This window comes from Catharus ustulatus, chromosome 14, assembly GCF_009819885.2.
Source record: "Catharus ustulatus isolate bCatUst1 chromosome 14, bCatUst1.pri.v2, whole genome shotgun sequence".
NCBI lineage: Eukaryota > Metazoa > Chordata > Aves > Passeriformes > Turdidae > Catharus > Catharus ustulatus.
Window position 1 is genome coordinate 13,710,290 of NC_046234.1, and position 16,165 is coordinate 13,726,454.

At 46.4% G+C, this 16,165-nt stretch overlaps 1 protein-coding gene across 1 annotated transcript in view; it reads right to left on the reverse strand.

Annotated features, from left to right (window-relative positions):
• Positions 1-16,165, reverse strand: part of GPC3 (glypican 3) — a 141,191-nt gene that overhangs the window by 10,234 nt on the left and 114,792 nt on the right. Inside the window, exon 7 of the mRNA XM_033072664.2 lies at positions 15,073-15,229. Coding sequence (XP_032928555.1) covers positions 15,073-15,229 — 157 coding nt within the window. The remainder of the gene's footprint in view (positions 1-15,072; positions 15,230-16,165) is intronic.

A 16,165-nucleotide genomic window follows, 5' to 3' on the forward strand; every position in this document is an offset into this window, starting at 1 on the left:
AGGGATTGCAATATTAGCATTCCCGGCAGAGCACACATTCGAGTTCCTGACCTGTTATTGCTCAAGGACTTCTGCAGCTGCAGATGCCTGTTTGGAGCTACAGTTAGGTCACTTTGAATGATGCTCATAGAATAAGGATCAAAACACTCACAGCTTGATCAAAAGGACATTTTATGAACATTGCAGCCTGAGTTAAGTGCTGATGTGAATACTTAGGCTCGCCCTTATATTACCTCAGCTTGGTTCTAATAAAATTAACACTCTTTTAAATAATGCACTCAATTTTATTTGTTTCATGTTTTTGTGCCTTATGGCTTTGAAAACATATTCTCAAAACCTTTCCATCACACTGGGAATGTTTAGCCATGTTGGGATCTGCAAATCAACACCTCTGAACAGAGGAATAATAAGGGTTGCACCTTTGTATCATTGTTCCACCTGCTCTAACCTGGATTTATCCACCAAAGGTTGGGGTTTGGTTTTTTTTATTCTGCCCACAAAAGAGGGTAACCAGTCACACTTTCTTTTCCTAGGAAGAATTACCACCTGTAAATAAACATATAAAAACTGAACTACAAGCACCAGCAGCGTGAATTCTCCTTTGTAAAGAGACAACAGTAAAAACAAAGCAGGAAAAAATCCAGTCTCTCTTTTGCATTTCACTTGCACATTAGAGGCAAAATGAACTTACCAGTCCAGGACAGGGGATGTCTTATTGGTACAATACAGCTGCTTAACTGTTCTTTAGAGATATTAATCTCAAAAGCTAGAACAGAAAGAGCATTTTCCCCCCTTTTATTTATTTATCTTTTTTTTTGTGCCAACTCACCTTAGCTGAAAAGCACATTGAGATTGTAATTATGGGAAGGCCTCATCTAGTAGATTTGTAAACTCGGCTATAGGCTTGAATTACTGGAATTAGCAAGGCTAATTTAATGTCACTGTTCAAAATAGCTCAGATTTGGAATTTCTTAATGGCCTCAGGAAAAGGAGTCTTTATGCATAGTGCAATCTAGGCTTCATTCTTAGACTAAATTCCTTCTCATAGATTTTGTGAATGCCCTGTTTTGTAGCCAACACAAACTCTGTCCAGTAAAATAATGTAAGGACTCAGAATGAAAAGAGATTAGCTGTTCCCTGCTCCTGTTATTTTAAAGCAGAAATAACTTTGGCTTCTACTGATTCATAGACAAAGCTTGAAATGCAAAGCATGCTCAACTCCAGAGTCAGCATGAAAAGGACCTTAAAATATTCCCGAGTGCAAGTAATGGACTTATTAGAGGGATGAAAAGAGGCACTTTTCACAGAATCCCAAGCTCTTTAGTCCTGTCATATCAATAATCTTGCTTAAGAATTTCATTCCATTTACATTTCTTTCCCTTCCAAATATCCTGCCTGACTCCGGTGAAATACAACATTTACGCTTTTAAAGTGTTAATTTATTTCTGTTAATGCTCGGTGGTGTAAAATGTCTGTGGATCACCCAGAGTGTGAGCAATGGTGTCACGAGGGGGTGGGGCAGGGAGCAATTCTGGGCAGTCACACACCTGATAAATGAGGAGGGAATTTTAAAGACTTGGTTAAAAGCATCTTCTTCAAATAATGGGAGTTGATTGTGCTGGAACTCAACATACCTGAAATCTGTTGCACTTTCCTTTATGTTCATGTTCAACACCGACAAAAACAATGCTGACAGTAAGGAAAAAATAAAAAGCTTTATACATATCAGGAAGGAAATTTGCCTAGCTCTCCTAAGCTGCCAAAATATATCAATTTTTAACCTAGTTTGCCTAGACTTTGAAAGGTGATTTACTCTAAAGCCAGTACAAAGCAACTAGAGACAATTTTCCCTCTTTGTTTGAAGAAAAACAAAGGGAATTCAGGAACGAATCACAAAAGTCTGTTTGGGCATAGCAGGGGAGGAGACAGAGCTGCCCCCTTTTTAAGGAGTGAGGGGACTTTTTTTCTCCTTTTGGCTCCATGCCCCCAGGATAATTGCACTGACTGGGAACTGTCAGCATGGAGGGGAAACAAGATGTTTTGGGCTACATCTGCCCATGGCCTTCCACAAGGCAGCACAGCAGAGACCAAAAGACCCCCAAACACTGTGACAGGATGAGTGGCCACACTGAGATGGCCGTGCCTGGCATGTGGTACTGGCCAGTGATGATTTTCATGGACCAAGCCAGATTTCACACTGCCCAAGAGACCCAAGGGACTCCAAGCACACCCCAGGCATTAATTACAGCCTCCACTTTGAAGAAATTAATTAAGCACTGAAACCTTCTGGCCCCTGAGAGCCAAGCAAAAGCCTCCATTCATTAATGGCTAAAACTCAGCTGAGGTTGTGATGAGGTTTCAGGAACACTGATGGCAGAGCTGAGAAAAGCAGCTCTCAGTGCCCTGAGCCACCCTGAAATGGCAGAATGCTCCCCAGGATAATTCTAATTCCTCTGGACACATCCTGTGAGAGGGCAGCCACTCCAGGTTTGGCTCTGAATCACTCTCCATGGTAAGCTGACACACCAGGGGGCTGGGAGGGCGAGGGCAGTCCCATCCCACAGCCACCCTTCAGGGCATCCTCTCATCCCTGTTCCTAAGGACTCCTCAAGACTCTCTGACATCAGCAGTCACTTTTCCTAATAACAAACTGGACACCCCGATGAGACATCCAGGTGCCAAGAAGCAGCAGGAGCTCCTCACATCATCCTTGGTGTTTCCTGGTGTGCTGCTGTGTGACCCTTTCCTGGGTGAGACATCCTCAGCCCCATCCTCCCAGCTTCTCCAGCTGCAAGGGGCATCCCCAGCAGCCCCATGGGAAGCAGATCAAGGAGCAGGCACCCCAACGTGCAGGGGTGCTCCAAGATGCTCCAGAAACCATCCTCACTGAAGCATTTGCTGAGCTGGTACCACTGAACAAACCCACACAATGTGACACAGCCTCCATCACTCTCCTGCAATGCTCTAATAAAGAAACAAACTCTCTCTGCCTCCTGATTCCCCTGTTTTGCTCCGTTCAGGCTTGCTGGATGCCTCCCCATCTTTCCATCTGCCTGGATGACTTTGTGTCTTTCAGAAGCTGGACGAGCCATTTGCCCAGGGCACTCACAATGGATTCAGAGGAGCAGCCTGCCAACCCACAAACATCTGCTCCCACTGTTTCTTTTGCAACAAACGCCTGGATAAAATAGGTGACAAGTGCATGAAAAAAACACAATACCTGTGCTATGGAGAGCTGGAAGGCAAAGGGGGATTGCCAGCCCCTGCAGCTAACAGAAAGTGGTGGCTGTGCTGGAGCTGCAGCCTGGGAAACCCATTAGGACCACATGGAGTGTGAGATGGTAACAGGAGTGCTGGGCTTGCAGGGCAAGCAGGAGCTGGGCAGGAAGCAAATTCAGAGAGACCAGAAACAACAGGAGTTTCTCAATACACATCTCCAAAAAACTGGGAGCAGCAGGTGAACAGGCACACCTGAGCTGCAAGCCAAGCACTGGCAGAGGCAGAATCCCCCTGAGCATCCCACCCTGCTGGGGGAGATGCCCAGAGAGGGATCCCTCAGAGCAGGGCTGGCTCTGGGGGCTGTGTCTGTTAGCTCTGCTCTAGGGTTTGTGCCACCCTGCAGCCATCAGTCCCTCAGTGCAGGTTTCCGTGGGATGGAGGGGATTTAGGAGACTGCAGGCAATCCCATATAGTGGTCTCAGTTACCCTGTATCCTACATAACAGGAGCTAGTTAAGTATTTTTACAGACAGGTTTCTGCTCCTTAATGTATGCAACTGGTCAGGGTTAACCTTGGTTATTAGCAACTGAAATCAGGCTCTAATCTCTTGCTTCCATCCCAAGCACAGCAGTAATTTTTGTTCAGTGTGTAGCAATACTGCCTTGCTATGTCCTTATTTTGGAAATTTTTTTGGGTACACAGAATCATTTTTCTTTTTTCCACATTTTCTAATGAGTTCTGGCGGTAGGAAGTTGTTTGTAAATCACACAAGTATTTGTTTTACTGGAAACATCTGCTTTAACACATTTGTCTTTTAAAAAAGGCCAATTATTTTTAAACAAAGGTATTAAGCTGCAATGTAAATTGGGCACATCTGTTTATGAGTCACTGCAATAGCACTGCCTCTAGTGCACCAGATCACATGGATCTCCAGGGGCCTGATCCAGCAAATTACAAACTCACAGCTTGCTCTGCTCCCTTTTCCAGCACTCCTCTTCCGAGAGCACTTCTGCCTGATTTAATAAATTAAGGCCACTAAATAAGAGAGACCTATTTAGAGTCTGCTAATAATGTTAGGTGTCTGGCCCAGCAGACACTTCAGTATCAACAAGAGACTTAATCTGGTGCTGAAGTCCACAGGCACCCAAGGGCCAAGTTCAGTGCAATTATTTATAGCTGGGAACTCCAGGTTGCACCAGACCCACTCTGCCCATGGTGCTCCACCACCTCTGCTGCCTTCAGCTGCTCAGGGCTGTCATAAAAAACATCCAGAGAAGTCAGATATAGGGAAAGACATCAGCTGAACCCCCAAGATCAAACCCTGACCCACCAGCTGGTATTTATTGCCTGGAAACAAGAAGGTCAGCAGACCTAGAGGACTGGTCTGAGGGCCAGGAAATCCATTCAGCTCTGGTAACAGCAGTGGTTGGAGGGCATCCCTGATGATTCTGGGCTAAATAAAGCCAATGAGGGGTGGGAAGGGGAGAATCCAAACCAGCAAGGAGATGCCTGGAGAGGGCAGATTCAGGACCTCCATCCCCACAAGAGCTGCCAGAATCCAACTGCTCAGGGCAAAGCTTTCTGAGTGCCACCCACACCTAAATAAAGCTACAAGAGTCAGGAAGGGACACAGAAGGCCATGGGGCACCAGATGCTCCCTGAGAACAGGCACTGCAGCACAAGTGGGGAAGTTTGCTTGTACAGGGATGGGGAGAGGAGAGCATTTGGGGTATAAATGCATTCTTTCACATTCTCTGCACATGCTTTAGCAGTGATTTATGTGGACAGGAGAAGAGATACTGCAGGCTGTGCTCTGTGATGACTTTGGGGAGCACACAACCTTTTTCTTTATTTACTTTTCACTGGAATGATCTACAGAGAACCAGAAGAGGACAGGCAAACATACCAAAGCTGCAGAGCAGCCGGCAGAGAGTTATCAAGGAGACAGAGGATATTACTCAGATTCTGATAATAACCACCAGCTCCCACCTGCCAACTGCAGGCTGTCTGACACAAAAAACTCCAAAAACAGGCTGGAGCAGATGTCTGCCTCCCTGTGCAGGAAGTGTCTCCAGTATCCATGAGACACAAGCAAAATAGCTCAGAGTCCAGCAATTTCACTGAGACTCGAGATACTGAATTCAAACAGGAAGGAGGGAGGAAAAAAAACAGTAAAGCAAAAGGATGTGTCTCACATTGCAGTTGTAATTTACATTTTAGAAATCCTGCTGGGACTCCTGCACTGGACTGAGGCAGTGACAGATGCCCTGGCAATCTGTCCAGCTGCCAAACCTGATGCTCAGCAGCCAGCAGTACCTGCCACTGCAAAATATCCATCCCCACACATCACAGAAGCACCAAGGGAGGCAGCAGCATCGTGGGGTCTCAGTGGTGCACAGGGACCCAGCAAAGAGCCCCAAGGCAGCAGCTCAGGCACCAGCTCCCACCTGCCTGGGGATGGGATGCACAGAAAGGGCCCTGCAGGGAAGGAGGGGGTGGGAAAGGGAAGGTGCTGCTGGGTTTGCATTCAAGCTCTGTGCTGGGCACAGACCCAGGCTCCTGCAGGAGGGAAGGGCAGAGCATCGCCCCAGTCCCACGGGAAGCAAAGAGCAAATGAAAAGCAGGGACAGACAGCAAGATGTCATTGAGAGCCCCAAATACCACTGAAGACACTTTCTGGAACAACAGAAGCTGGTCAACATGCCAGATTTCCATTCCCATAAAAGAGGGGGAATGTGCTACTGCTCCAAAGCAGAACAAAAGCAAAATGTGTCCAAACATTTTGTTGCTTAAATTTAAAAAAAAATTTAAAAGGCAAGTTGACATACCACTCCAACAAAGTCCCATCAATTAATTTGTTTGGGTTTTTTTTCCTGTGGTATAATTAAAAACGTGATTTCAAGCAGACTTTTAGACAAGAAGCTGCTGTGGAGTGAAAGCAGACAGCATTACCTTGTGCTTCAGGCTGCTGCTGCTGCTTCACTTCCCTGCTGCAAGAGCAGAGAAAGATGTTTCAGTTTATTCCAAAACAAGAAAATCCCATCCAAAACTCCAGCATGTTTCACTGTCTCCCAGTTCCAGCAGAGGCAGCTTGCATCACAGAGTCTCCCATCAGAAAGTTTCTAGCTTGCCCTAAAAGCAACATGAGGGGAGATTAAATTTTGAAGCCAGGGCACTTTTGCCCCAAGGAAGATGCCCCAGAGATTCAGAAAAGCTGGCAAAGGCCAGCAGACTCCACAACCACTTGGTTGCTGAAATTTGTTCCTGTGGAAGAAAGCCCTGTGGGCCCTCCTTGGAGCTGTGAAAAGCCCAGGGCAGGCACGGAGGGAGAAGGCAGAGCACCCCCAGAACATGGCAGGCACCCTTGGGAAGGAGGACATCCCTCCTCTCCTTCACAGCTCATCCATCCCAGCACCAGGGGTCAGGGATCTGCTGGAGATACACCTGGGGATCAGGGGAGCCGAGCTCAGGCAAGCACACCTGGTTCAGTTCATGTTTCTGCTGGTGTCAGCCCCAGATGTGTGTGCACAGCTCAGGGCTAATGCACACCAGCCCAGGAGAGCTCCTGCCTGACAGATGATGGATCCTCTGTTCCTGCAGCACACGGAGCAGTGTTGACTCTGTAATTGATCCTGTCCTGGTAATGCACCCACTGATGAGTGATTTGCAGGCCAGACCCAAATTCATACTATTTTCACTTGCAAAGCCAGGGGTGAGAAGAGAGAAAGAAATGAGGATTAAAACACCAGGATCCTAGGAGGTTTCTCTGGAGAAGCATCCTTCTTCCCCTTTCCAATGCCTTTCTGGCAAGGACTAAAAAAAGAAGCTACTTTCTGAGCAGGTCTGTGTTTCTTTCTTCTGGAGACCAACAGCAATCAGCAACAGGCTCAGTGATCAGTGCACAAGTCCAGCAGGGGCTGTCGATTGACTTTATTTTGAAAACCTCATCTCAAGTAATGCCTCTTCCTCCATCCAGATCCAGACATCTTCCAGATATTTAACTCAGAGCTTCATTTAATCAGGCTTGATTATTTCAGAGACACATGCATTTATATTTATGGAAATATGTAAAAACTAATTTTCAAAATGCAGTGCTGTCGTCTGCAGCATGTAGGGGCCTGCTGGATCCCAGGTAGGGGATGCTGCCATGCAGACTCTCACTCAACCACAGCTAAGTAAACACCAGAGCTCCTGGTCACTGCCACAATGCTGCAGCTCTCACTGCCAGGTCATTGCCACAAGAACCACCTGCACAAAACCAAACACATTTGTTCAGATTTGAAGAGGGGAACCAAGAGGTGTCAGGCTTTTTAAGGCAGTCTGGAGAACTGGAGCATTCCCCATCTTCTTCCCTACAGGGTTTAAAGGTGCTCTGGAAGTTGTACCCAGTCAGTGAGGGTTTCCATGATCCACCTGCACATCCTCTGTTCTCCTGGACATCCTCAGGGCAAGAGGCTGGGCAGCAGAACAGCAGCAACAGCTGAGACTTCAGAGCTTTCCTGTGCACTTTCAGCGAGACAGGGACACCTGGTCCAGCATTCTTTGTGTCTTCAGCTATTGACAGAGTTACATTTTCCCAAGACACTTTTTGGGCAGATGTGTTTTACAGTCCTTGCTGGACCTTGTTTCTGTGAACTTGTCTTCTTTGGTCATTGAAAGGGACCTTCAGGAAGATCTAGTTCCACCATGCTTGCCATGGACAGGGACCTTTCTCTAGAGCAGGTTGCTCAGGTTCCCATCCAAGCTGCCTTGAGCACATTTTTGGGAGCAGGAGCTGCAGCAGGCACGGGGCAGGAAAGGGATGGCCCAGCCCTGTGCCCACGGCACATCCTGGGATGTGTGACAGCTGAGTGCTGGGCACACACATCAGCTGGGACACACTGCAGGGCCAGAGCCCCCTCCCACAGCACTCAGCAGGGCTGTGCCCAGCAGCCTCATTTATTACATCCCCATAATCTCTCTTATCAGCTTACCTGCAGTAAAGCATTAGTAAAAGCCAAGCCACTCATGAAAGGGGCACCCTCTCCTATGTGAAAAGTCAATCAGCACGTTATATTGTTATCAGGCTCGCAGACAAACCTCTCTTTGTACAACAAAATGTGCAGATATGGTGCCCTGACTATCAGTGTAAGGTTATCTTGTCAGCAAGTAGCACCTGATCTGCTTCTGTCTGAAATATACCTTTACTGTTGTTCCTTAAAAAGAAAACCAGTTATATTATTTTGCCTCTCCACAAGGGAAAACAAAAAAAGCCAAAGGAAAAAAAAAAAAAAAAAGGAAAAGAAAAAAACAAAATAAACCAAAAAGCAAGACTGTATCCAAGTCAGGAATTGTGTTTCCCAACTTCATGTGTTTTCAGCCACAAAAACCAGATCCATCATCCTTTAAAGATAAATATGGCCATCACTATTGCAACTGGGCAGATTTTTGCATACTTGAAATTGTTCTGAAGCGTTCAGTCATGTAAGATTCTGCACTCAGTAACAATTTAAAGAAACATTAGCTCCCAAATTACACTGTTGAAAAGTATCTCCTTGGACACCCTGGTATAGTACAAACTGTTATTCCAACTTGCAGCCTAACTAGAGGGTGATCTTTTTGCCAGCAGACTGGTGGTGTAAACACCTGGGAGTGATGAGCAGTCACGGATTCCCAAAGACCTTGGCACATTTTTACATGTTTCAGCAGAAGCACCCTCTCATCTGAGCTTTACTGCATTTCCAGCCCTTCAGCCTCACCCAGGCACCCCACACTGAGCCCACAGACCAGCCTCATCTTCCAAAAGAAGGATTTAGAACAATGTCTGCTCACACTGGGAATGTGATGCATCATTGTGATTTATGAATGTCCCCTCCTCTGATTCAGCTTTTTAAAAAATGGTACATCATCCTTTTTTGGGTCAGAATGGACCAAGGCACAGGAAGTCCTAAAATTACCAGATACAAATTGCTCAGATGGACTTGGATCTGTAAGCACAACACTGAAAAAGTTAAAGAACATTTTAAAAATTAAGACAAAAATAGAACCATGGGATTAATATGTCCAGTGGATTTACTTGCTGATTCCATAGATGGTTTTTGCATATATGTAGCTTTTCTCAAAGGACAGATTCTGAGAGGTGACTTTCCAGATCTTCAGTTATGGAATCAGTGTTTCTTTGGAGGAACTCAGGGCACAGAGGTCACAAGAATTCTTCAAAATGTACACACTGTGTACAATGTGAGGTCTGCAAGGGTCACAGCAGCACAGCCAGCTGAAGGATGCTATGTACAAGTCCTTCTCCAAACACCACCAATAATTTTCCTAGTCAATAAAAAAAAAATCATTTTTTGCTGACGTCAGAAGTAAATTAATGAACTTGCCACTCAATTAGAGGGTCATTCAACTGTTACATGTGACTCCCTCTCCATCTTTTAGCTTTTATTTAGACGATGATGACGAATTCTTGACTTTCAACCAGATCTTCATTAAAAGAAAAAACTCAATAAACACAAACATTTGAAATAGAAATAGCAATAATCAGACTATTGCGCTGTTTTAGTTGGTACAATTCCAGCTCTTCCATCAGGATAATCTAGCTGACATTTGGACTTGTCATTTTTTCACCCTGCGACAGGATGAATATCTTGTAAAACAGCATGTTTCTGCTATCCTTGCTTCAGTCAAGCATTCAACAGCACTCTCTTTGGAGAAAAAAATAAAAAAGTACAAAAAAAAAAAAAAAAAAAAAAAAGAAAGGTATAGCAGCCCTAAAGCTTTTAGCAGATAGCAAACCCCACGGGAAGGATGCTGTGTCAACACACACCCAGGGCCTGAGCCAAGGACAGGCAGCCCTGCTGGAGGCTGAGCAGAGCCACGCACAGTAAATATTGGTACTGCACACACGATGTTTGTCAGGATGGGACAACAGCCACGTGGCCCTGCTCTGTCAGCAAAACCCACCCAGATGGGGATGTCTCCCACCTGTGGAAGGAGTGTTTTAGAAGCCGTTGGGGTGTTTGAGAATGCCTGTCCCAGCAGAGGATGAACAGCCCAAGAGCCAGCAGTAAATGGAGCAGAGCAGCATCAGCAGATCCAGGTGCTGGGATAGGGGCACCCTGGGGGCACTGGCAGAGCACTGATCACTGAGATAAAGGATAAAGGATGGGAATACATGATCTTGTAAATATTTTAACTGGAGTTGGTCTGTCTCCCAGCACACACATGGAGTGAGCCTTGGCAGGCTCTGATTGCTATTCCCAGGTTGGGAGCATCCCCTTTTCCAGCACAAATGCTCATTTCTAAGGAACTTTTCCCACAGAAGCGAGCAGCAGAAACCAGGAGGGCAGCACCCAAATTCACCTTGTCTGGCCTCCCCCTCTGCCATTCACAGCCACCACCTTGCAGGGACCCCCCTGGTACCTGTGTGAGCCCCCAGATGGCAGCCCCAGGGAGGGGCTTGGGTTGATGGCCCCTCCTGAAATAAACCCAGCAGAGGAGAGGACAGGGTGAGGGGGAGGTCACCATCTGTAGGAACATCTCAGCACTGAGACCTCTAAGACATAGAATGCTTTTCTGGGCACTGGGAGCTGTTTAAAAGCAGAACAGGATGAGGGTTTCAGAGCAGCTTCCAAAAACGTGGTGCAAGACAGAAAACACAGGGGTCCCACTCTGTGCCACCACAGAAACACAGAGACCTCCCCTGCCCTGTGACCTGCATTCCAAATTCCCAACTACACCTTTGTAAGGTGGAAAAAGGGGCTACCAACAAACAGTGTTTCCTCCTGGGAAAACACCCCCTTGGCCAGCTCAGAGGCAATATTCCAGCCTGGAATTTGATGATGATAGCACTCAGAAAAAAACCCTGCCAAGAGGATAAATCAATGGCAAAGTAAGCTAGAAGTTACTAAAGAGTTACAGATCTGGATAAGTCAAGAGGGAGACTGTGCTGATTCTTCAAAAAGCACCTAAGTAAGGCATGAATTGCTGGAAACCCACAAAAGGGCTGGCAGCAAATGGGCAGGGTGCAGGAAAACTTGGGGCTTCTTTGGGGGCTTAAACTACAAACTCCCTCTCCCCCTTAGAAACAGCCAAAGGACAGCTGAGAGCAAAACTAACTGCAGGTTATTGCAGGCAGGAGCAGCCAGGCAGGGGAGCTATTTTACACACACAAACTTCCAGAGCCATCTTTATATATTTTTATTGCACACATCTATCCTTACATATCTCATGGGATGAGGCCAACTTCCCTTCCCAGGACAAACTATTTCTACTTAATTCTGCCAAATCCATCTGTTCCCAAGACAACTTTTGTTGCTGCCTAACACAGATATTTTGGAGGAGTAAATCTTCCCCTCAAACTCCCAGCCTCTGGATTGTTCAGAATGTTCTCTGGGTGCTTCAGCTACTAAAACAGATATTTTGTTCCCAGCAAAGCTTGTGAGAAGGTGAGTTGGACCAAACCAGCTTTGCAAAGTCCCTGAAATGCCTGCACCTCCTCACCCCCAGATTTGATAAAGCCCACACCTGGCACAGGAGCCTGTCCAGTATCCATGTTTTAATTTCAGGCTCCCTGGCAACACCCTCTTGGGTTCCAAGTGGCATCTGGAGTGAGCACACCCGAGGTGAGCTAATTAGTGGGTGGCTGGTGGAGCATCAGCAAAGCACCAACCACCCCAAGCTCTTCTTCCTTTGGGTGCCCTGTGCAGGGTGACTGATCCCAGCATCACAGAGCCTGCAAGACATTTGCACTGACTCATAATTTGGGGGGAAATACTATAATTCGTTTGCAGACATGACTTGCCATTGGTGTGGCATAAATATATGTGTGTGCATGTAGAGAGCTCTATTTTTGGAGCTGCATGGCCAGGGTGCTGGCTCCATGGGTACTCCATTGACAAACAGGATGCACTCTTCTCTGAGCTGGGAGGTTTTCAGCCCTCCCCCTTATTGTAAACATCATCTGCCTTCAAAACCCTTAATGTGTTGCAGATGTGACAAACAATAAAAGACCTATCATGAAAAAAAGCCTGCCATCTCCGTGTTTCCCACTGGGGCAACATAATAATGAATTTATTAGCATATAGGGCTCACCAACATATGTTTATAGTCACTCACAAACTTTTGACTTGACAGTTTACAAGTATGTTTAAATCATTAAAGTTTAGGTTGACTGTCCAGTTACTACAGGCTCATTATAAATAGGAAACAAAGGTTACATTTTATACAACAGGCGATAAATCAAAACTAGTCTGTATTTTAGGCTGACTGGTTTTTTTTTTTTTTCTCTCTCTTGCTCTTTTTTCATCTCCTTATTTTCAAGACCTTCTGAGGGGACATCTTGGTGAGGCCAGTGCTCACAGATGTTTGCAGTTAGCTGGCAGGACCAGTGGCACCCGCACCAGAGAGCAGGAGAAACTCCCCCTGCACCCGAGAGATGCAAAAACCTCAGATGTGGCAAACTCTGCCCATGTTTTCACTCAACCAACAGCCAAAATCGGTGCCAGCCCAAGACACTCACCTCTCCTCCTCCTCAAGGCATCACCAAATCCATCTGCAAGGCTTGGGAAGCCCTTTGGAAGGGAGGAGTTCACTGCAAATTTCCTCCTAAGCTGAACAAAGAAAAGGAGGGAAAAGCCCCAAACTGTGTCCCCTGATTGGAGACCTCGAGGGTCAGCACAAGGACTCAAAAAACTAAGATGGGTTTGAGCACTGCACCACAACACAGCCTGCATGTTCACTGCAGAGCATCCAGCAGGGGATGAAACCAGGGCTCACAACACAACCCCAGCCACTCCCAGCCCCTTCTGCCTCTATTACAGGGTAACCACCTTGGGAAGGAGAGAGATAAAGCCACATTAAATGTAAAAGTTCTTTTTGTAAACTATTTCCAGATTTCAAAGCCTGGCATAATTTCAAATCGGCAAGCTACCCTAAAATTTAGAATTTGTGGAAGTGGGGAGGTGGGGAATGTGGAATGGTTTCTGGTCCCTTTTATTTCTTGCTATGTACATGTGATATGATGGGAAAAAATTATTTGAAAAATACCCTTTCAAAGTAAAAAGAAATATCATTCTCAAAAATGTTGAAAGTGAGTATTTCCACACCATCAGCAACTTCTCCTGGGCTGGTTTCCAACATAAAACTTGAACAGAGTCACAGTTTATATCCAATACCAACCAAATAGGATTCTGTCACTGTCATATCAGCTTCACCTTTCTGCTCTACAGCAAAACACAAAATGAGAGCACATGGCATGGGCAAACAAGGAAGAAGGTCTCCCTGACAGCACAGCTCGTGCCCTCTGAGCTCAGCCCTAAAGCCCTGTTGGACAAACTCCACACTTGCAGCAACCTGGAAGACTTTACCTGCCAGGAGCCCCATGGCCCAGAGATTCAGCTGCTTTAAAGTTAATATTTACCCATCCCAAAGCAAATGCAGCAGCAAACACCCTCCAGCAGAGCAGCCCAGGAGGACAAATCTTCTTTTCCTGCTGCATGTTCCTGTACCACAGTGGCAAGAGGGGTCTGAGTTGCCAGAAGGGCAAGTTACTAGGGAGATGAATACAGTGATTAAACCAGCCTAGGGAGGCAGAATGAGGCAGAAGGGATCATATATCTGACTTCAGAGATCACTGGTGATAGTGTGGGGAAGGCTTTAAGAGGAAATTAGGAACACGTTAAAAATAGCATCAAGGTGTGACACAAAGATTGTGGAAAATGAAACACGTATCTCTGCTCTCAGCACAGGACACTGTGAATCACCTGTATTTCTTTAGCATAAACTTTGTTATTTTGTTCTTGGATAAAATTGTGTTTTATCCCTCTCAAAATTCTATGTTTCTCCCTTTCAGACTTGGGGTGGAGGACTTGAAAAGTCTTTTCCTTCCCTTACTTAGTACCTGAATATATGTATTTTATGCATTTTACATAACGTGTCAATAATCTTTGATATGAGACTGGCATTTAATATTTCAGCTCTCACTTCATTAAGGATATTTTAATTATCCCAGACCAATGGGAGGGAATTTATAAACATCTGTGCTTCGTTTAGGAGCCCAAATTTGCCTTTTAAACTTCAAAGCTGCAAAGCTGATTTTATCCAGGTTCAGTTGTCTGGTCTCTCAAAGAGCACCGTGTAGCACTGGAACCAGCATTAACTGAGCCAAGCCTCCAGCCCACAGAGCAACAGGCTGGACACAGCCTCCAACAGCCAGGGCTTGCTCTCACAAGCCAGATGATGCTGCTGAGCTCCATGGATGCTCAGTGGGTCTAGGAGAAGGCTCACACAGTGACTGCCCAAGTCACAGTGGGTCCTTTGCTTTCTCCTCCCAATTGGTGACCAGGGGCTACCTCATTAATAACATCAGGAGTGCCTCAGGGTCCTCAGAGCAGCCAAAGTCATGACTCACACTGGCAAGCAAAGCAATTTTTAGGTTCCCAAGTACCTAAATCACTTCTGAAAAACAAGCCTGAGGTACCTGCAAAAAATCATCGGGAGTTCTAAACACTGCATCAGAAATAAGCATCATTTGCTGCAGTCAAACAAGCCTTCCTGACTTTCTGCTGCCCCCCAGGAAGAGCTGAGAAGCTCATCTCGAATCTCAGGATTGCAGGCAGCAGAGCAAGGAGAGAAGGGAGTGACCCTGGGACCTACATTAACTTTGCAACTTGCCTCAAATCCCTTCCAATGGGCTGCCCTCAATACACCCCAGAGAAGCAGCCTGGAAGAGCAGAGGCATTTCTCTGCAGCACGGCCAGCACAGTTCACAGCTCTGGGCAATGCAGCCTCTGGGCACAGTGAGCCAGCCCCCAGAGCAGCTCCATCAGCTGTGACCCACAGAGGGGAGCTGCTGCAGCAGCACCATCCCATCACCTGCTAGGAAGCGGAGCTGGTTCCTCACTGGCAGCTCTCCATCCCCAGAGCCTCTGCCACACTCATCTTCATCGTCGCAGTCTCCGCTCTCCTCCTCCTCCTCCTCCGCGGTTTTTCCTGGAGCTTTTCGACGGGGCAGAGTCATCCCTCTGAGCAGCTGGAAGACAAGAGGGGCCACAGTCACTCACTGCTCCATCCTGCACTCACTGGGGTGACACTGGTGGGACAAGGTTCAGTGGAGCCAGGACAGGGGGACAAGACCTCACACACCCCTTGTGCCAAAGCACTGAGGAGCTCAGGTTCATTCATGGACAAAGCTGCACACAAAAATTCAGTGGAAGAAACAAAAGGAGGAGGCAAAACCACTCTGAGTCATTCTGCCCTTTGGCTTCTGCCCAGTGAGAGCCACATGAGCCCTGCAAGACCCCAGTGTCACCAAAGCTCCAGGGTCAGCTACAAAACACATGTCCAAAGTTCAACCAGACAGGGGAAAGAACAGTAGCAAGAGGAACCTTTGTTCAGGGAATCTCACTGCTTCCAGGGACTCTCTCCCATTTTAGATCAACACATGAAAGGAAATGGCAGATCTCTCAGGTCTGTATGGACCCCACAAACATAACCTAAAAATCTCATTTCTCACTTCTGAAGCACAGAGGATGCTAGTGAAAGTTTTGGGAGTAGCCAAGTGACACAATGAAAGCATCTTTTAAAGGATGCTTTAAAGCTGAGCCCAAAGTAACAGTGAGAGTTTGCACATCCCTGAGATGGGGACTTGAACGCCTCCCCTGAGCACGGGGTCAGAACCACTTTCCAAACATGGATGGGAGCTCCCCACACTCCCATCACAGCACACAGAGGGATTAGACACTTTATAAACTATCAGCTTCCTCTCCTCGCTGACTTTCCTGATTTTGCTGTTGCTGAAAGCAGGCGGCTACTCCATCATAAACCCAGATCCCCTTTGAAAAAGTGTGAGTCAGCTAGTTAATATATGCTGAAAATTTCTATCACTGTCACTCTGCTGTTAAAAGCTTCTTGAATTTAATCTCAGCACTAAGAAAAAAAAATGAAAAGGATAAGTAACAGAGAAGAT